General features: G+C 38.4%; 4 protein-coding genes across 8 annotated transcripts in view; 3 read left to right on the forward strand and 1 right to left on the reverse strand.

Moving 5' to 3' along the window:
- The window catches only part of LOC6574210, a 52,874-nt gene extending 51,232 nt beyond the window's left edge, over nt 1-1,642 (reverse strand). Inside the window, exon 1 of the mRNA XM_002000232.4 lies at nt 1,148-1,642. The gene's annotated coding sequence lies outside the window, so the exon portion shown is untranslated. The remainder of the gene's footprint in view (nt 1-1,147) is intronic.
- Nucleotides 1,643-8,251: 6,609 nt separating this feature from the next.
- LOC6574216 (ubiquitin carboxyl-terminal hydrolase 8) lies at nt 8,252-12,573 on the forward strand. Of its 3 annotated transcripts, XM_015167322.3 has the most exons (9): nt 8,252-8,352; nt 8,412-8,693; nt 8,832-9,338; nt 9,407-9,569; nt 9,730-10,257; nt 10,321-10,734; nt 11,008-11,238; nt 11,298-11,752; nt 11,823-12,573. In XM_015167322.3, exons 2-9 carry the CDS (start codon nt 8,599-8,601, stop codon nt 12,154-12,156), a joined length of 2,727 nt encoding a protein of 908 aa, XP_015022808.1. In that variant the 5' UTR covers nt 8,252-8,352; nt 8,412-8,598; the 3' UTR covers nt 12,157-12,573. The 3 variants fall into 3 exon arrangements, with proteins under 3 accessions (XP_015022808.1, XP_043864345.1, XP_015022809.1); XM_044008410.1 differs by having other exon boundaries at nt 8,268-8,693; XM_015167323.3 differs by lacking the exons at nt 8,252-8,352; nt 8,412-8,693; nt 8,832-9,338; ... (1 more) ...; nt 9,730-10,257; nt 10,321-10,734 and adding an exon at nt 10,822-10,942.
- A 183-nt stretch (nt 12,574-12,756) lies between these two features.
- On the forward strand, nt 12,757-14,223 carry LOC6574217 (solute carrier family 35 member B1 homolog). Its single transcript, XM_002000239.4, has 3 exons — nt 12,757-13,105; nt 13,164-13,625; nt 13,688-14,223. The coding sequence occupies exons 1-3, from the start codon at nt 12,901-12,903 to the stop codon at nt 14,041-14,043; spliced, it is 1,023 nt and encodes a 340-aa protein (XP_002000275.1). The 5' UTR covers nt 12,757-12,900; the 3' UTR covers nt 14,044-14,223.
- A 220-nt stretch (nt 14,224-14,443) lies between these two features.
- The window catches only part of LOC6574223 (5'-AMP-activated protein kinase subunit gamma-1), a 74,270-nt gene continuing 66,545 nt past the window's right edge, over nt 14,444-22,168 (forward strand). Inside the window, exons 1-3 of one of the 3 annotated variants that reach the window (XM_032730179.2) lie at nt 14,444-14,761; nt 20,197-20,376; nt 20,476-20,633. In XM_032730179.2, coding sequence (XP_032586070.2) covers nt 20,229-20,376; nt 20,476-20,633 — 306 coding nt within the window. In that variant the 5' untranslated portion in view covers nt 14,444-14,761; nt 20,197-20,228. Of the gene's footprint in view, nt 14,762-20,196; nt 20,377-20,475; nt 20,634-21,370; nt 21,639-22,168 lie in introns of those variants that run through there. The other 2 variants (XM_044008409.1, XM_015167328.3) reach the window with 2 other exon arrangements.

Here is a 22,168-nt window from a genome sequence, read left to right on the forward strand (position 1 = left end):
CTTAACGCACACACACACACACACACGCACTTGTATTCGTGTTGTCTAGAGAAAGTTAAATGAAAATTTCATGGCGATTCGCAGTCCCATCTTAGCCCCCACAGACGACAGTCAGTGCTAATCAAATCTGAAGCTGAGCACGGCTCCGTCTTGTCGAACTTCGCAAATCTTTACGTGCAGCTTACCGCACTTTCCAGCTTATGCTACCGCCGCCAACTAGTATATTGTAAATATATATCAGCATTTATGTTTCACTTCTAGCTTATGACTAATAAGGCCAAGTAACTTATGATTAATATTTTCCAACTTTTATTCTGAGGATAGTCGAGTAAAATGTTTATATTCAGATATCTAGTAATACAAATTGCTTATACTATTTAATATTTCATTTATAATATTTTTATTTATTTATTATTTATTTATTTAAAATAAAAAATAATAAAGAATAAAACAAAAAATGAAAAAAATAACCTAATTATAAATAAAACACTTACTTTTTACTTTTAATTAAAAAACAAAAATTATTAAAAATAATATTTAATTTATTTGTTTATTTTATTTTTTTTTTTTGGAATTAGTAATTTTTTTTTTTTTTAATAAATAGTATTTTAAATTATAACCTTGGATAAATTTGAATGTAAAAATAAATTTAATTTAAAAACAAATAATTAAAAACGAAAATTCGTTTAATGTATTTTAGCCTTAAAAGGTTTTCCTATTTCATAAAATATATCCAATTTAAAAAATATTTGCATTTTTTAAAATAATTCTAATAAAAATATAATATTCTTAAAATTAACTAAAATACATTTTCTAATTTAACTCAAAACTTTGATGAATAACTAAAAATACTAATGTAAGCCCAACAACGAATTTACATAAATTTTATAAAACACCATAAAATTAAAATAAAATTTCAAAAGCGATTCATAATAATGCTTGCACTAGGCAATTAACTGAGCATACTAAAGTTATTTAATGGACTTGAACCACATCAGCCGACAAAACTTCTGTAAATTACGAAAAGAGTGAAAAACTTGACAACCGCAAATTAGGATCAAAACTTTTGCCACACATTTCGATAGAGAGCAAATTGGGACTACAGTCGACTTCAAAGAACTTAATTATAATTGAAATTGAAACTCACTCGGTTAACAATTAGCATTGAATGCGAGAACGTCAAATTTCGAATTGCAATTAAAATTTCACTCGTGCAATGCGCGACAGTTTATTAATTTCCAATATTGTGTTAATTATGCACTTTAAGTAGCCACTTAATATTTTATGCGTTTCTTTATAAAGATTTCTTTGAATGTACTGCTTTACTTGTATATCATTATTTATTCAGATATGGCTTGCGGTGCTTCGATCGCTGATGTTGATAATATGCAAATGGCACAACAAGTCGGCAACGACTGATTTCAAACTATCAAAATTCGAATCGACTGCGACGAGTGCAACGAAACGAACGAAGCGAACAGAAACGAGCGGCGAACGAGTATGAGGACACAGTAACAGACACAGACACAGGCACATACACATACACAGCCACAGACACGAACATGGACATGGACACTGTGAGCGCAGCGCCTCGTCCTCAAACTGTTGCCTGATGGCGCTGCATCTGCGACTGCTGCGTGCTGCGTTCGTTGCGAAACTGTTTTTTGTTTCTTAGTTTCTTTGGTGTTTTTCGTCTTCGCTTCGCAGCGCTTTGTGGTTCGTGGTTGACTTCCTGCGCACAAGTTCGAGTTGCAACTCGGTTCGGCTTCGGCATAGGGTGGTAAACACAACATGCGTGCGGTACACATGGCTACCGTTCCTGACTGCCGCTTGGGGCACGGCCGAGATGACGTAAGTGCTTGGCCAAAACGCCACTTGTTGGCATGTTGTTGTTGTTGCTGTTGCTGTTGCTGTTGCTGTTGCTGCTGTTGTGGTATCTATATGTAGCTGCAAACTTTCCATTCTAGCAAGTTGGCCTAATAAAAATGTAAAGTTAGCCAAATACATAAGTGCCACACAATTTGCCATAACTTTTTTTGTAGCTTATCAACTTTTTAGTTACTCGAGAACTTGAAACACAAAAGTTATTTTTTTGACAACTGCTAAAATGTTCTACAAGACTTTTACAAGGCTCGCATAGAAATCTCAGCTTGCAAGAACTTAAATCAAAGTAACTATTATTACAATTCTTATGTGTTTAGTATATCGCCGCATTGATTTGTTATTATTATTACTTGAATTCCGACTCATTTAATTATTAATTTTAATTGATTTCATTTAAAATTTGTTAGAATATATTTTTTTTATATATTTTTTATATATATTTTTATACTCATTCACGAAAGTGAATCAGTATATTGGTTTTGTGCAATGTCCGTCTTGCTGTCCGTCCGTCTGTCCGTCTGTCCGTCTGTCCGTATGAACGCAATCTATTTCGGCGCTATTGAAGCTAGAGACTTGAAATTTGGAACACATACTCGTGTATATCTCCGATTTATAAAGTGTTAAAATTTTCCCGATCCGCCCACTGGGGGCGTGGCAAATCGGAAAATGCATTTTCCGATATACCAGAAATCATGTTTGTTGAAGAGCTAGAAAGCTGAAATTTGGTATGTAGGTCCGCGTTGACCACCCAAGATCACAAGCTATGGCGGATATATCTACGCCTATTGGGGGCGTGGCAAATCGGATAAAACTGTATCTCCTAAAGTTGTCAACCTAGAATGCTGAAATTTTGCACGTCAGCTAATGGTATGATTCTATAAAGTCTAAAGATAAATTATAAGTCTACGCCCATTGGGGGCGTGGCAAATCGGACCTGAAGATATAGTGATTTTTTAAATTCTCCTATATTTTGGACACTATTGATGGCAGAGACCTCAAATTTTGTATATATACTCGGACTGATCACCCAAGACCAAAAAGTTTTGTCGGATATATGTCCGCCCACAGGGGGCGTGGCAAACCGCAAAAGTTTATATCTCCAAAAGTATAATAGCTAGAAGCTTCAAATTTGGATAGTTGAGTTACTGGTAGCCTTCTCTATCGATTCCCTAAAAATAATTTTTACGCCTCTATAGGGGCGTGGCATATCGAAAAATACCCTGTAATTTTCACATTTCTTGAGGGTAAGCATTCAAACTTTGCAGTTAGGGTACCGTTATCTCTTTCTAAAAACTGACCAAAAATGAGGTGTCTACGCCCAGTTGGGGCGTGGCAAATCGGAAAAACCTGTATATTCTACAGTATTAGAGCGAAACTTAACTACTAAATTGTTGATGGGATGTGAATGAGTATTCCGCAGTCGGTAACGCCCGACTGCAACGTTCTTACTTGTTTAATATCAATTACATAAGAAATTCAATGAAATAAGATTTTATAACTTATTTAAATTCGTTTAATAAAATTCGACACTAGTAAAAAAAAAAAAAAAAAAAAGTTTAATTAATTTGAATTGATTTCATTTAAAATTAAAGAAAAATATATATCTTTTAAATTCAAGCAATAATTGATATACATTTGTATAATATATAAAATAAATTAAGTGTTTTATAAATACAATTAAATTGTTATATATTTAATATTACGCAGCAATGCATTAATATTTTTTATTTAAACTCACTATCATTTGATTGATTTTATTTAAAATATGATTACGATTTTTTTTTTTTTAACAAAAACTCCAAAAACTGGCATATATTTGTATTACATGAGAAATGAAATGAAACATGATTTTATAATATATAAGTAAATTTGCTCACATGACTCTATATATACAATACAAAATCTATATATTCTTCGAATACCGCACATTATTCGCTTTATTTACTCGAATGCCATCTCAAGCTGTTACCCATTCATAAGCCAAATTGCGATATATCTTCTACACGTGGCGTGGTCCAAATGCCAAGGAACCAGCCAAACCGCGTCGAACCTGAACGAACACAATACAACACGCGGCCAACTGAATCCTTTTACAACCAATTGGTCGACAGCGAGCGCGAACCAGTTTGAAGTCGTAAATGCGTTTTGTGGCTGCTGGCAGCATTTATGCCGGCTGGTGTATGAGGAGTGTGGTCAGCTGTAGGACAGTTAGATAACCAATCAGATTTCGCATTAATTATTATGCTTAACCCTTAATAAGCTGCATTTAGCAGCCAAAGATGCGCTCGCATTGTGTAACATTCCAATTAGCAACAAATTTCTCAGAAGAAGTGTACTTTTTCCTTCCCCAATTAAACTAAAGTTTCCAATCGGTCATTTAGCTAAGATTTACGGCAGCTTTAGCAATTAGTGGCTTTTGAGTTCAAGATGCCTTGCTCTCAATGCACAGCAAAAGACACAGAGAGTTGGGTCAAACACCTCTCTGCTGTGCCATATCAGGTTACACCGCAGCTCGTCAAGTTATTAACCTCAAAGAGAGCTGCAAAATACAGAGAGAGGAAAAGACAGAGAGAGGGAAAGACAGAGAGAGGGAGAGAGAGAGAGAGGCTGCATGCAGTGCCCCACTTGAGGCAGTTCTATTGATTCAACGAATTGAAGCACCCGCCGCTAATGTGAGACTCAGGAAACTCTCGCATCTCGAACGGCGCTACATAGCTGGGAGTAACTCAAGATCATAGGATGATCATTACACTGATCAGTGGACAAAGCGGCCGGACGAGCCGAAAAATATATTATCTCTGCTTCCGATCTGTCTGACAAATTATTTTTATATCAATTTTTTTTCCAGCTTCCTGACAAGCGGCAGGAAGAGTCAATTACGCTGGTGATCTGCATCTCCTGGCTGACCGGAGACCAAAAGCAACAGATGGGCACAGTCGAGATCAGTAACCATCTCAAGTTACGCCAGACAGCTCAGCACCTCTATCTTCTTATGAGCAGCAAACGTTTTTTTTTTTCCCCTTTCAATTTTTATTCTCATCCCGAAGAGAATTGAATTATGTGATGCCGTGGGTGGCAAAGTGTTTATGCTTTCTTGCAGGTGCAGCAAGGATATCGAATAGCTGTCAATGCTAGACAAACAAATTTCCATTTTACATATACATACATACATATATAAAACTTATATGGTTCTGAAAAAATCACACAAAATGTAAAGCACCATTTCTATAGAATTCGTTTGAATTTGTATGACTGTAGAAGGAAGTTGTTGCCAATTGAGACAAAGGAAATTTGTGTTAACAACGCTCGCAACTTGTTCAAATTTACATGCGATTTGTATGCTAGACGCCAAATGAATTTAAAATCCATTTTAACACTAGACAGACCCATGCGACACGTAAGCATATATCTATTATATTTATTTTTATTATATGTATTTATTTATTATATTTATTTTTAAGTATAAGCTAAAAGTGTGTTAAACTCATATAAAAAAATATTTCTCATTTTATATAATATATTAAAATGAAAAATATTTTTTTATATGAGTTTATAAATACATGTTTGTACACAAAAAAAAAATATTTAAAAAAATTCAATTCTTCAATTAATATCATTATTTTTAAATTCAATTCTCCCTCTGTCTGCCTCTTTCTTTATCTCTCTCTCTCTCTCTCCCTCCCTAACCCTCTCCCGCTCTCTCTCTCTCCCTCTCTCTCTTTCTGTCTTCCTTATTCTCTCTCTTCCTGCATCGCTCATTTCATCTCATACGAACATATTTTTATATATCCTTAAATTCTTAAGCTCTAAGAAAGTAAGTAAAACGTCTTAATCAGATTCTATAAAAATACAAAAATATAAATTTATAAAAATTTTAAGCTTTCATTTCTACTGAAACTCCGTGAATATCAATTCAAACGGCTTTCTGGTGTTATATAAACTATCTTCTGGCAAAATGGGCAAATAGGCTATGGGCTATGGGCTATTGAGCGATTATCATACGTCAGAGACGGACGGCGCACGCGCTGCTCGCCTCATTTGCGATGCGACGCAGGCGTGACGACGATGATGCGCTGAATTTATGGGATGTATGTGACTAAATCGGCTGGGAGTTCAGGCGGACAGGCGAGAATTGGGCGTGCGAGCCGCGCTTAGCTTACCTGTTGAGCATGGCAATTGTGGGGCATCGATGACGATTATGATGGCACTAAGTGGTAGAGCAAAGTGCTCCGACTGGGCGCCAATTAGTTAACTGTGGGTGCCTACGTGCGGCGCTGGTCATTGGCCATGCCGGAAGACCGGGTACAAGCCAAGAGGCACAGCCCTGCGGAGCCAATTTGTCAGGAAGTGTTTGCCCTTTATTTCGTATTTTGTTGTTGTTGATTTCTTTTTTCCGTTGTTGTGGGTTCAGCGCTCAGCTTTTGCACTTGAAACCCAAATTGCGCAATTCCCAAAATAACTGCGCACCCAACTCGAATGCGAGCCGGCTCAATATAGGCTGGGTTATTTTTTATATTTTTGGGTGGTGGCGACTGCGAAAGTACCGCTAAGCGCGCTCCACCAAAGTGCGCAAGTGGGTTGCAAAACCCGCCCGTGACGTCATCTGATTTGCGTTGCTTTATTTTTGATATCGGGTTTTTGTACCATAAATATGCATCTGATGGGATATTCAAGCGTGAGCTTAAAATGATGAACTCTCCCGGTCTTGGTGACGACTTTAAATGTTATTAAAACAAGCTTAAAAGTAAATATCCGTTACATTTTGTTAATGGGCTGAAAATCTAAATTTAATACGCCAGCAAAAATAAATTGATAGCGTGGTATACAGATATGGCTTATTATAAAATTATAGCAAAAGAAAATAAATAAAATTGTTAGTCAATAGTAGTAGTAGTCAAATATTATGAAGAATACTAGGGAGGAATTCCTGAATATGTTTAATACATTTTTAGCCGGGGATTTATGTAATCATTAAACAAAATTGTAATCTGTCCAGCTGAGACCAATTCGAAAATGAAAAATGAAAAAACGAAGTATATAATGAAAATGGAACAAAGCAAATATACTCTATTTATCTTGCGAATGAGTATAAAAATCTTCAATAAAGAACACAAACTTTAAGCACAAGAAAATAAGTTCCACTTTGTAAATCAAATTGTGGCAAATTGATGGAGAGCCGTAATAACCACAAACGAAACTTAAATTTCAGTCAGTCATATAGATTATATTCTACAAGTTCAGTACTTTATGAAGAATTTGTGAGCATGAATCCGCGATTTCTGCTACTTTTGCTAATTTGGCTGCCAACAGTTTGTGGCAAAAAATACAAATCAAAAATCACTAAACGAACGCGTTTTGAGGAGCGTCTGTGGAAAGGAATGATGAGTAATACGGGCCAAAATCAAGGTGGATTTTTGGTGCAAGTTCGGAGTGCCGGACCAGCCGTAAATGTGTGTGGTGGCGCATACATTAGACCGTTAATTGTGCTGTCGTCTGCCAGTTGCGTAACACCATTTCGATACCAATCGTCTGGCTCTTACGTTGCGACAACTACGTTTTTGGAAAGAAAAAGTTTTTTTTTTTCCGAGATAGAGGCGATGGTTATTCCAGAGGACTATGTATTCCAAAGGACGCACTATGACATTGCGATAATAAAAATAAAGGTACCTCTAGCGGGCCTCTTGACTGAGTTTATACAAATCGCCTCAAGCACACCAATGGATGATGAGTTTCTGTATGCATATGGCTGGGGTTATAGCAAAATGCAAGTGCGTCCACCTTCAGAGATGGCATTATCTACACCTTTGCAGAAAATAAGCAGAGATGTCTGCCTTAGTATCCTCGGTAATAATCGGTATTTGTTGGGACAAACAGCAGCTTGTGCATACCAGCCGGAAAGCATACTGGACTGCGTTTACGAGGCCGGCAGTCCAGTAACTTTTGAGAATAAACTCGTTGGAATCATATCCACTGGTTTTACCTGTATGAACACATCGGACCCCGCAGTATATACGGATTTGGTTCAGATACATAAATTCATTAAAATTAAACTAGAAACTTCCTTCTTTAAGGGCAAAACACATAAATTTTCATGAGAAACACAATTACTTCGTGAGAAAAAGTAAAGAGTATACAAGAAAATGTATGTAGAGCAAACCAGAAACTGGATGCAAGTCAAAATAAACGATTAAAAAATTTTTATTTAATGTATAAAAACAATAATTGTCAAATAAAAGTAAAATAAAAGTGGTAAAACAAATTATTTTTTCAAATATCACGTTCACATACGAATGGCTACGGGTGAGTTAACAGATAAGACCGCCTCGATTTAATGCGCTACTATATCGACAGACCACCACATTATAGTGGCACAGCTGTTTCTGGCTATCGATAAATTTCGCAAGCCGTCGTGTGTCGTCGTTCTACATTTTCTAAATCTATGCTTTAATTAGATCTAAATTGAGCGTAGTAAGTGTACTTTATAATCATTTTCGATCTTGCTAAAGTAACAGATGTTGTTTGCTTAGTGAACGTTAATGTTTCTGTCGCTGTTATGTTAATTAACATTACTGTTTGGCAAACACACGAACTGTGCCTCACAGGCGGCAGCACCCACATAAAGTTGCGGCCACGGGACTGACATAAAAAGCCCTTTATTCGTAAACACTTGATTCTGCCCCGCACACACACACACAGTCACACATAGGACAAAGAATGGCGCAACTAAAGAAACTGCACATGGCCGACAAATTAGAAGATCTGGAGAAGTGGACTGAGATAAAAGACGTGCGTAACAAGAGCATGAAAATGTAAGTCGACACCAAATGCAACGCCCCACACCGCTGACGCCTCGTTGCTGCAGCAGAGACCCGAATATGAGCCCATCAAATATTTTTCGCTGATGTCAACAAGACAAACAAACTTGAATAAACTTAATCACATTGCAGTTTACTAAACACAGCTCGTAAGCTGTACCTGACCGCTGAGCAGTATCGCCGGGATGGGGACCAAGAGCTGGCCTACATCACCTACGTGAAGTATTTCAATATGCTGGCGGCCATACGCGAAAAATCGGATTACAATCAACACAAACTGACAGTGCGGCAAGTGCTGGGCGACACGGAATCCAATCGCCGCATCATGGACACCCTGGAGCTCCTTAGCAAATCTCTGAGCACACGCTATGAGCAGCTGATGCCGCCAGAAAATCAGAATGGTGCAGATACGATGAACTTGCCATTGCCGCCAGGGGAACCAATTGGCGAGCCTAGCACATTGGCCACGACAACTCCGACATATGCCCAATTGGGTTTAATCAGCTGTGAAGAACTCTTCCAGCGCATGCAGCAGAACTCTGTGCTGGTCATGGATTGTCGCAGCAGCGCCGATTACGAGAACTCTCATTTGACCTACTATTGTGCATTTAATGTGCCCGAAGAGCTGATAATGCCGGGGTAATTATCGGTTGCTTTAGAATTGCGTAATCTGCTTTTAATATTTAAAATTTCTTTTCTCCCTACAGCATGTCGGCGGGTAAGCTGCAGGCACGCCTAAGCAGCAGCGCCAAAGCTGCATGGGCCTCTCGGTCTGTCAAGGAGTCGGTTGTGCTTATGGACTGGAACACCAAAGATGCCCAGCCCGCGGGCAATGCAGCTATATACACACTGTTAGACATATTGAAAAACGTACGTTGACTGCCCCAACAAAGGCTACTAGACCAAAAATGATATATAATGATATATCAGCAATAGAGTTTTATAGGAAGTTTTAGAAACTAATTATCTAAAACTGAATATTGTATATATCTTAAAAAGCATATTTATAATTTTACCTTCCTTTTTGCAGTGGGATCCCGATGTTACTTATCGCTCGCCCATACAGATTTTGGAGGGCGGCTACGAGTTTTTCATCATGATGTATCCGACGCACTGCACCAATCCGAGTGTCCAACCGCCTCAGCAGAACAACAATGACATCGAAACGATTGATGACATCGAGTATCCATCCATAAATGACATAACTATGAAGGAGGATATTATGAATGCGCCCAATGTGATGCATAAGCAAAGGCCCAGCATAAATCGTGCCAACAAACCGGCTGCAGTGCGCACCTATGAGCAGAGCTCACCAAATCAGCAGCAACAGCAACAGCCTGCTGAGCCACAGGATAACCCTATCAATGACATCATACGCGATCAGACAGTGCTGCTGCAGCGGGCACATCACAACGATATGCTACTCGATACGGCGGCCAAGAAGTGGCAAAGCATAATTGAGCTAAAGCAACTGCATGCCGAGGGCGCAGTGCTAAGCTATCCAGAACAGGAGGTGCTATACAACATATTGCAGCTGGAAAGCAAGGCTGAGGACTATGTGAGTGTTTTTTAGAGGGTATATCTATATTCAACGGTTACTAATTGGTGTAAGCTTTTGTAGAAAATTGAGAACAATCGACTGCGCGATGAACTGAATCGCTACAAGGAGCAAAATGCGATGCAGTATTTGCAAAATGATGATGAGACAACCAAACGCATTGAATCGAAAATACAGGAGCGACAGCAGCTGGACGAACAGCACGAACGAGATCGCCTCGAGCGCGAGCACCAGCTGTCCATTGCACGCGCAGCGAAAAAACATTATAAGCCACCGGCAGAGACCAATGCAGCCCGCCCACTCACACCCACAGGCGACGCATTGAACAATGCATTCAACGAATTGCCTCAGACGATTGTATCCGAAGAGCCAGCAATCCGACCCGCCTACGATCGGTCAACGAAACCACAGAGCCGTAATGTGGAGACGACAGCGCCACGAGTCCGTGATTTCTCACCTGTAATAGGGCACAATGTGGTGAGTGGTTGCACCGATGGCTATAAATAGTCGCTCGACCAATCAATAGCCGTCACGTTGCAAGCTGGTCGCACCCAGCGCTGTCGTATTTTGCATTCAATTGGTTCAGTGTTTGCAACAAAGCGCACAAATGATTTGCGTAGCGGGTGTTAAAATTCAGCGGCCGCCCACTTACAACATTTATAGCTCCATATTTCCGCTAAGACGCGTAAATCAAGCAGCTATTCGCATAGTGACAGGACTCTAACATAATCTTTTGCTTTATCCGTATAGGGCCGCGGCTTAACGGGCCTCAAGAATCTGGGCAACACCTGCTATATGAATAGCATACTACAATGTCTGAGCAATACGCCGCAGCTAATGGAGTTCTGCGTATCAGACAAATACAAGAACTATATATGTCGGCGTAACAAAACCAATGGACAGGTCATCGAGGAGGTGGCCGCACTCATCAAAGAGCTGTGGAACGGACAATATAAATGTGTGGCCAGTCGCGATTTGCGAGTAAGGACGAGAGTAACTGTGCTTTTGCATAAATTAAAATATTTCCATTTTTGTTGCAGTACGTTGTGGGACAGTATCAGAAGATATTTCGCGGCGTTGATCAACAGGATTCCCATGAATTTTTGACCATACTCATGGACTGGCTGCATTCGGATTTGCAAACGTTGCGTGTGCCGCGCCAGCGAGAGGTTATCAGTGCCTCAGAGAAAGCGTGGATGGAGTTTACCAAGTCGCAGGAGAGTCTAATACTGCATTTATTTTATGGTCAGATCAAGAGCACCGTCAAGTGTGTGACCTGCACCAAGGAGTCGGCCACATACGAGTGTTTTTCGAATCTCAGCCTGGAGCTGCCGGCAAATGCAAATTTGTGCTATCTGAATCAATGCATGGACATGTACTTCAGTGGCGAGAAAATTCACGGCTGGAACTGTCCCAACTGTAAGACGAAACGAGATGCCATCAAAAAGTTGGATATATCCAAGCTGCCACCGGTGCTGGTTATACATTTGAAGCGGTGCGTTCAGACACTATATAAACTCTTCAAGTAATTCTTAAATTAAATATAATATTTGTAATCCCAACAGTTTCTATGCGGACCCCAGCAACCCTGGCGCCTATATTAAGAAACAAAACTATTTACAATTTCCGCTGGATAATCTGGACATGAAACCATATATAGCACGTGCCGAATCACGTGCTGTGACGCCCAAAACATACCAATTGTATGCCGTGTCCAATCACTACGGCACCATGGAGGGCGGACATTATACAGCATTCTGCAAGAGCGCCCACTATGGGCGCTGGTATAAGTTCGATGATCAAGTTGTTTCGCCGCTGGACACGTCAAACGTTGTCTCGAGCGCAGCCTATATACTATTTTATACCTGGCTGCCGCCTATGCAACTATCAATATCATAGTCCACAAATGAAACATTATTATTTTGATCCCCCTCAAATTAATTTATATATATATATATATACATATATTCTGTCTATTATTTCTTAGCTTTTCTTAGTCTTTAAGCTCTAGTCGCTTCACCAATTTACTGCAACTGTTGCTTATTTTGATTAATGCCTTTTTGTTGTTGTTTAATTTTTGACTTGTATTTATAATTTAAAAAAACATTACCATTACCAGCTAATATTTGGATATATATGTATATGCATATTTTTTTTTTATTTTTAAGCATAAGAAAAAACAACTCAATATGTTGAAGTATTTGTATGGATTTATGAAGCAATTTAAGTGCATTACAAACAAAAGAGCAACGTTATATAGTTTAGTATATTTTACACGCATATTTTTAAACCAAATAAACGAAATTCAATTTCTAATGACGTCTTTTCTAATGGAAACTAAAGTGGATATTTCTATAATCTGTTTATCCCAGGATTAAGTTAATTAATATGCATTCAAAAATACCCGCTCAATTAAAAATATATCGTTTTGATTTGCAAAGAAACTCTGTTATATCAGCCCTCGTTTCTTATCGATAACACGTTGACATTTGTTGCTACCTTCAACCATCTCTAAACTCCACGTATTAGAATTAGTTGTACCAAGTCAGATTTTTACAACTGAAAACACAATGCCAAGTGTTTCATAAATATTTTTAAGTACAGAGTTGAAAAATAGAAGTGTTAAGACGTCTTGCCATTGCGATGAAAGTACCAGAACAGAGTCGTTTCGCAATTTACGCCTTTGGCATCTTTTTCACGTATTTTCTCTACGGAATTGTTCAAGAGAAACTAACGCGGGGCCGGTACGGCGACCAGGTGCAACCAGATGGCAAGACGGGTGAACGGTTCACATATACACTGGCCCTCGTCTGGGTGCAATGTCTCTGCAATTATCTATTTGCCAAAGGTAAGTCTCCTTAATTAATGTAAATTTCCACAGAGTCTCTATTATTTCTTTTCTTCAGGCATGCTAACTGTAAAGCCCCAGAAAGAAGACACCACACACACCGGCTACTATGCAGCCTGTTCGCTGACCTATCTGCTGGCCATGGTTTCCACTAACATGGCACTGCGCTGGGTACCCTATCCCACAGCCGTGGTAGGCAAATCCGCGAAGCCGATTCCGGTTATGATTCTGGGCGTGCTAATTGGACGTAAATCGTACAGCTGGACCCGATATGGCTGTGTGCTGACCATTGTGCTGGGCGTCATACTGTTCATGTACAAGGAGAGCCAGATCGCCAATTTGCCCACAGAGACAACAGGCCTGGGTGAGCTGCTGCTTTTCCTCAGCTTATCCATGGACGGACTGACGGGAGCAATTCAGGAGAGAATGCGTGCCGCAAGCGCGCCGTCGGGACAGCAAATGATGTTGTCCATGAATTTTTGGAGCACCCTCATGCTGGGCGTGGCCATGCTAGTAACAGGTGAGCAGAGTGAAGAGAGCTGCTGCTGATTGCACTGATAATCCATTTTGATAACTTGACAGGTGAGGGCGTGGAGTTCATACAATTCGGTTTGCGTCACTCAGAGGTATGGTTGCACTTGTTCATGATTGCATTCTGCGGAGCCTTGGGCCAGTTATTTATCTTCTTGATGGTTGTCGGCTTTGGGCCCCTGGCCTGCTCTGTGGTCACAACCACACGGAAATTCTTCACCGTCCTCTGCTCCGTTTTGCTATTTGGCAACGTTTTGATCGCTCGACAATGGTTTGGCGCTCTTTTGGTGTTCGCTGCTCTGTTTACGGATATGCTGTACGGCAAGAAGCAGAATACGGCAACAAGCAAGAAACCACCGCCCAGCGATGGCAAGCTTAAAGAGGAAGAAAAGAAACTGACTTCGTAGAATTTATTGTAAATAATAATAGCTTTATTTTCGGCCGTACATTACAAATCGCCTGTAGTTATTGTATAAAATAAGCAAGTACTGAAAGACGTACAAAACTAAAATTTGTTGTATTAAGTAGCAGAACGAGCCTGGCATTCCAAATCAATTTAAGATAAATATATTTTACGTGAAACTCAAGATAGTTCATAATTAATTTAAATAAATCGCGATTGTTTTTATTTAAATTGTTCCGCTGTTGTGTAGGCGTTGCCACTGCGTTGATTGCACAGTGACGTGCAATTGGCATTCATTCATCGATACTTTAATATCGATTTGCCTCCACGTGCTATCGAGGCGGCTTCGACCAAATGACGTTCGTTGCTGATGTCCGATTTTTTAAGTGTTTATGTTCGTTAGCTATGCACGTTTACGGTCAACGCTCGCGGCTCGAGTCCAATACATATTAACCTGTGTTTAAATTTAAATTATAGCTCTACCGTAATTTACGTTCCCCCAGAGGCAAAATCGGGCGTGAGTGCCAAAAAAAAAGGATTTAGGAGCAAATTTTACTCAGAAAACAAAGTTTGCAAATCGCAAATGATTACAAGTGTTATATGTGCTAGTAAATATGTGTTTGAAGTGTGCTAGGAAAGTGCTTAAAAGTGTTTGAAATTAAAAGGCTGCAGAGAAATTTTCACAAACTGTGTGTGAATCGAATATAATATTTTCCTATTAGGTGAGTCGAGTCGTTGCTATTGTTGTTGCAGCCAGCTGTTTTCTGGTGTGTATGTGCGACAAGGGTCGCCGCGATACTATGTAAATGTGTGCATGAGTATGCATATGTGTGAGCCTAATTTTAGCAGCAAAGTGAATCGAAAGTGATTGGCAGCCGACGATAAGCAGCGCATCATTATTTAAATATATTAGTTTGACTTGTGACAAGTTTTTAGTCTTTAGCTAGCAGGATCTACTAGTAAAGCACATGCTGCCAACGTATTTGACAAACACCCTCACAGCACTGCCACAGAACCTCCCACAACACACACACCCTCACATATACACACACACACTCAAAGAATCACACGTGAGTGACATTTGCGCGCTCGCTCTCACTCTCTCGCAATGCCAAAATGGTGGTTGTTACCGTTAACGTTTGCCGGCTGCTGTCGTAGCTGCTTTTGTTGTTGTTGCTGCTGCTGTTGCTGTTGCTGTTGGTTATGCGTGACGCAAACTTTTTCTAGCCATTTCTCGCAAATCGCCGAAATTTGCCTCAGTCTCTCATTGCATTATGTAAAAATATTTAATTTGAATGCCCATCAACTATCTAGAATACATACATATTATACAAATAAATATGTATATATAAATGTTTTTATAAAATTGATTTATGCTCGCGTTCACAGAGCTCGCAGATAGCAAAAATTAAAAATATAAGCCATCACAGCGCTTTGTTGCAGACCTTCTTATCGCGCGTCAATAAAATATATAATATATACACAAATATAGTACGTATACGTATACGTATAATGAATCCAATACAAAACAAAGTCTCGCGTTTTGCAGACATTCACACACATACATATACATATATATACGATTGTTTGAGTGTTAGTATTAAATGGTTTTTCACGCTGATAATTATGAACAAGTAAATTAACAAAAGCTTTAAAAAATGTGAAAAAAATTGCTCAAAAGGCAAAAAAATAAAATAACAATAATTAGCATGGGCAAACGTTCCATTTGCTTTGACCGTCTGTCCCAATCTTAATATTGACATATAGACATGATAGTCTCTCAAAACGACTTTCAAATTAGCAATCTTTAGAACATATGATGTTTATTAAATTTTAGTAATAAGTGTGTCAAACTTAAGCTCAAAATTCTTTGTGTAGAGAGAGAGTAAGAAAGCTGAAGCATTCTTAAAACCTGAGTTTCCTACGTTACTTGATGGAAATTAAATTGTGCGACGCATTCAACAAGTTGGCACTGCATACATCCTTTGCTAGTGCCTGAATTGAGATGATATATGGGGCATTCCCACTAAAAAGAGAAGCATTACACATGTGCACGTGCTCAATTTATTGTCATCTTTGACCAATGAACATATTTCGCTTATCCAAAGAGAATTTCGAGAGAAAGATGAATTAAAGATGTCGATTTGCACTATTTTTAAATCCAATTCTATACCGTACATTTTTGGGTTTTTCTCTGTGTATGCCCAAATGTCTGGCCGTTTAGTCAGTTCTATGCAATTCTCTTTCACTTCGCTTGAACTGCGGCAACTGGCACTTGCATCATCATCATCCCTCTCACATTTTGCCTCACTTCCAATCGCCCGCCCACACCAATGATGTCATCACCGGCCGGGTCACATGTTTGGACGCCAGCCCAAAGCCTAACGAAATAATTCGTCTTTGTGGTCTTAAAGACTCTCGTTGGTGAAACGAAAATTTGCTAAAAATATTGCTTTCAAGATTTCAATTTTTTGAATTGTTGATGGATTAATACTGTGCGAAAAAAAACCTCTTATATGTGTGCATACAATATTTCCTCAGAACCTGAATTTTCCACATTTGATTTCTGATTTTCAATATTATGAAGGCTTAAAATCTGTGTTTTCGCTGAATATTAATAAATAAAAAAAAGTATTTAAATCATATATAAATAAAAATAAAAGTTTAAAAATCACATTTTAGTTAATATGCAAAATCTTCTTTTTATTCATATATATTTTTTTACTTATTTTATAAAAATTTGCACGCTTCATCATTATGTTTAACCTATTTCATCAACTATTTGATGGCCTGCCCACATAATCAAATTAGGCTCACGTGTTTGAAGTCTTTTTAAAAAAATATTGCGTATACGCCAATTCGAACAGCTGTTGTTCGCCTCGTATGTTTTGTCTATTTGCGGTTGATTTCAGTCGAAATATCTCGACGGTAACTGAAAGAGTCTGCCCGAAAGCAAAACATCAACACTGCAGATATTTCGCACTCTCTTGACTGAACAGCAACAACAATGTGGAATAATTTCACGCGCTCTTCGGGTGCCTGAGCAAGAAGCGCTCTCTTTGTTTGTGCTGCAGACTGCAGTTACAGTTATTTCTGTCATTTTGCTTTTGCTGCCTTCACTTTTATGAATTAAACTTGCAGCTGCTCTCTTATTCACTCGCTCTCTCAGTCTATTCACGCTCTTCTGCTTTGGCTGTATTGCATTTGCTTTTGCATTTGCATTGTGTTTGCTGTTTTCTTTTTCATTTCCACAAGTAAATGAACCCCAACTGTGGCACGCGTTTGTCAACACACTCACACACACACACACACATTATAGTTGCACTAGCATACACTCTCTCGCTCTCTTTCTGTCTTCCGCTCTTACTCTCTGTCTGCCAATTAGTGCTCGAAGTTGCGGACTGTCGACTGCATTTTGCTTGTGACTCGCTTCGTTTCGCTTGGGCTTCGGTTTATTTTGGTGCTGCATTCTTTTTGGCCGCATTTTCGGCTGTGATTGTTGTTGTTGTTACTGCCGTTTGTTTTTGGCCATGCCAATTTAAGTGTGTGTTTGTGTTTTTTTTTTTCGTGCTGTTTTGCTGGGCTGCTGTTCAGTTGCATAAAACAAAACGCGAAATCAAAAGTGCAATTCGGCTGTAGCCGCCGCAAACATTAAAAGTGTTTCTTCTCTAAATTCGATTTATTTCTTAGTTCAAAAATCAATAAAATATAGTACAATAATTGTAAAAAAAAAATAAATAGATAAAAATACTATAATTTATATACAATACTACACGGTCGTGTTTAATTCATTTGTGTTTGGTTGTGCGTGTTATGCAAACGTTTCGAATTGAAATGAAACGAATTCGGATTCGTCTCGAAAGCGAACAACAAAAACAACAGCAAACGGAAGAACAACCAAAACGCAAAAGCGCGCAATTGTAACGAAGAGTGTTTAAAGTAAAACAAGACTAAACAAATAAAAAAAAAAATTAAAATCACAAATAAATGTTGTTTGCTGTAACTTAAAAGTCAAACATTAATTAAATAATAATTGTTAATATTTTATATATAATATTATATTTAAAATATTATAAAATAGTAAAACTAAAATATATATGTATGTACCAATATCCAAAACATTTGTAAAGGTGTAAAAAGTGTGTTTAACCAATTATTTTATTAGGTAATTAAAAGCCCCAAACAACGTTTCTTTACAAAGGAGATAAACAGACAAATAAAATTTAACTAATTTGATTATTAATGAAAGTGATGAAATTTTGATTTTATGTTGTTCTTTGTATTATAATTTTTTTTATGTATATATTAATCTTTAGTAATTTATTTTTAAATAATCGAATTTTTAATAATATTATTAATCCATTTATTTATTCATTTTCTGTTTTTTTTTTTTTTTTTTCTATTAAAAATCTTTCTATTTCATTTTCCCTCTTGCTCTCGCTCTGTGACTATCTTTCCCTGAGTTCCTCTCTCTCTCTTTCACACTCATTCCCTCTCTCTTTCTCTCTCGCTCTCTCAAACACACACACTATCTATATATCTCTTCTTTGAAATACGCCGAGCAATTGAAACCTTGCGAACATTTTAATTAAGCAAGTTTTATTTTAATTAAGACAGCATATTTTTACTGCGTCACATCTTGAATTTTGTTTTTGTATGTATATATAGTTGTGTGTAAATTTTTATATGTGGATACATATATTTCCTTTCTTCTTTATTATTTGTTGTGTCTATTTGGTATGAAACTCAATTTAGTTTATGACTCATTAGGCACTCTGTTTTATACGATCAACAATTCACATGAAAATTATAACATGAGTGACAACTTAAGACGAAAATACTTAATTGGAAATTTCCTGTCTTTATTTTACTAATTTTACGAATCAATTGGAAATTTGAATTTCAAGTAAATAAAAATATTGTGAAATACACAACATAGAGCTTGCGGCAAGTTCGATAAAGAATATACAGCTATATCACATATGTATATTTACAGATAATAAATCTTGCAACTTTTTAAAACTAGAGACTAGTGAAATATATTCCAACAAGCATAGAGTTAGATTTTTATTCCGCTACAAACATGTTTAAGTTTAAAAAAAAAATATGGTAGCTACACAATAGTTCTCTACCCAGATGGCCTATGCACAGTAGGGTTGCTGCTTAGGGTATCTGGTAGTCGAGCATACGCAAATGCACTCCCGCATTGTGAATTAGAAATGGAAAGTTATTCATACAACTATTCGGCTTCGTAATTGATAGATTAACCGCCAGTTTGATGCTACTGTTGCATTATTGAAACGAAGCTAGCGATAAGAAAAACCTACATATACGACTATGCGTCTACACTATGTGTAATGTTGACTATTGATGAGAGACTTACATATATATATGATCTAAGCATAGCCATTTTCATACTTTAATTAAATGGTATTATTTATATATTGTTATAGATCGTATGTACAGCTGTGAAAAATAAATATAATTTTTTCGACATTTTTGAGAATTTATTGAAATGTATAAAAACGTTGAATATATTTGTTATAAAATGTTATTTGTTGCAATTATTTATTTTTTAATTATTGCTTTCTGCTTATATAAAAACAAGTAGATCAATACACTGATAAATTTATCGATGAAAACTTCCTAAACTTTTCATTTACACAACAAATTCCCATATGTATGTATGTATATGCACACACAAAAATTACATTTTTTATCTGCTGTATATTATAGTAAACAGTGCAACAAAATTGTCATACCCTATATCTAGAGCATGTTCAATTCTATATTCATATCGCCCATACGCCGCATTGTCTGCCTGCAGCACGACAGTTGTCTGTGCTCTCTGTCTCGCTCTAGCATTCACATTTCGTTACGTTGCCTCTCGCACAGCGGGAACAGTTGAATGACACAAAAGGTTTTCTTTTGTTCAGCAACTGTGATTACGAATATTTGGCACAAGATGCCGAACTGCTGCATACTCGAAGGCGCCAGACGCGTGACTCCCCCACCCTTTGCCCCTTTGTGCTGGTCAACTCCAGTTGACCTATCGATTTTAGCAGCTAGTCTACTTGCATCTGACTCACCTACTCAACTATGTGTAACGCTCTTCCTCTCTTTCTCTCTCTTTCTCTCTCGCTTCCGTCTATTGCAGCAGTTGTATAGCAGTGAGCTTTATATAGCAACATGCCAAGCGGCGCTGGAGGAGCCGCTGCTGGCGGCGGGGGTTACGAGGAGGTGACCGCCGCTCGTCGGGGACGCTTTCGTGTCACATCGTCACAGCCGGCGGGACCCCCAGAGACGACGCTGGGCCGCTTTCGTCTCATACCCACATGTAAGTGAACAATCCGTTTCCCTCTAGCTAATTAGCTGGACTACAAAAAAAAGCTGACATTGTTATTGTTATTGTTTTCTTTGTTTCTCTTTGTTGCAGCTAATTATGGCGCCATTTCACCGATTTTGCAGCGCGGCAGATTCGCCGTAATACCGGAGGAGCCGCACGCTGGTTCCCCGGCGGTGAGCACCCCGCCCCCCGGCGGGGTAACAGAGCGCCGCTCGCCCTCGCCAGAGTGGGACTTTGACATTGAACAGGTGAGCCGAGAAGAGTCGAGCATCGCCTCATTTACTTATTATCTTAACATCTGAAATATGCCGTCATGCCCGACCCCTGGGGCTTCTAAATATTGGTCTGGGGGTTAGTTTGGTGGTTGCTTGGCCGCCAATGTCGTCAGCGTTGTTCATTGCAATGCGCCATTTTTATTGATTTCGCTGGGGCAAACGAAACTTTCCCATGGAGTTTTTCTCTTGCATGCGCCATCAAATGGCGTGCGAAAGAGTAAAAAACACTGTTAGCCGTGTGAGCAGGCAATGCGTTACATTTTAGTTTTAAACTTGATTTTAAAGAAAATTTCAGTGCGGACGCCAAATCAAATATAACTTGAATTTGGCGCCATGGTTGGCATCGCGACTAAAAGCTCGCTGCTATGCATGCTTCTGCACCCCTGGCAGCATTACGTGCTGCCAGACCACGAGACTACTTGTTTATTGGGGTCAATACACGTACAAGCACAGTAAAGATTTTAATATAACGGCCATAACAGTTTTATTATATGACAGGATCTTTTGCTGAAATTTTAAGATACACAGTTTACTATAATTTACAGTGTGTAATTTTGTGGTTTCTTTTACATTTTGTATATAGCAATACAATTAAAATGCTTGCAATATGCGATCAGCGTTCAATTACTACAATTGGTATTTTTCAGTATCTCATGTACATTATTTTTGCAGTTGCCAGCGGTGGTCACACTCTGCACAATAACAATTTAGTACCAATATATTTTTGTCGTGTTAAGTTGATATTTCTCTGTCTCGTATATTGTCACAAAACGTTACGTTTATTCTTTTTTTATTATCGTCAATCTCCATCCCAAGTTTCCAGCTGAAGTGTATAATTAACAGCCGCAACAGGTTAAATGTAGTGCAGGCAATATAAATTGTGCGTAAATTGTAATTCATTTTGTGATTGGCCACATCGAAAGCGGCAGTCGGGCAACGCGCGCGCGCCAATGCTGCCTGTCAGTGGGCTGCATGTGTGTATGTGTTCGTTTGTTTGTGCTTGTGTGTGTTTACCTGTTGCGCCTTTTTGGCAGAAAATTAAATCAAAGAAACGGATCAAAGTGTTTGTCCACTGCAACCAAGCGAAATGGCTTCTGTTGTTTTTCCATGTCGCTTAAATATTCTGTGATAAGCCTTTCATTGTGATTGCGTTGACGTCGACATCGCAAAGAAATTTGTTACAAAACAAAAGCAACAATAACGACGAGCAGAAACACTTGTAGCTGATTTGCTTTAGTGTAATGCGCAAAACGCTCTGTAAATTAAACACAACAAGAAATATATATGTAAATACATATTGCATATGTATAACAAGCAAATACAAGCGATACACAAAATCAATAAGCGGCTTCCAGCTGCCAAACTGCGTATGCTGATCAGCTGTTAAACGCACAGAACAACAACAGGAACCAAATACAGCAACAACAACAACCAATGGAAATTCCCCATAGCAGCGAGCCTCTGTTGTAATACAATTGCAGTATAAAATTAATTTCGACTCTGTCATG

Source organism: Drosophila mojavensis, unplaced genomic scaffold, assembly GCF_018153725.1.
Source record: "Drosophila mojavensis isolate 15081-1352.22 unplaced genomic scaffold, ASM1815372v1 contig_277, whole genome shotgun sequence".
Lineage (NCBI taxonomy): Eukaryota > Metazoa > Arthropoda > Insecta > Diptera > Drosophilidae > Drosophila > Drosophila mojavensis.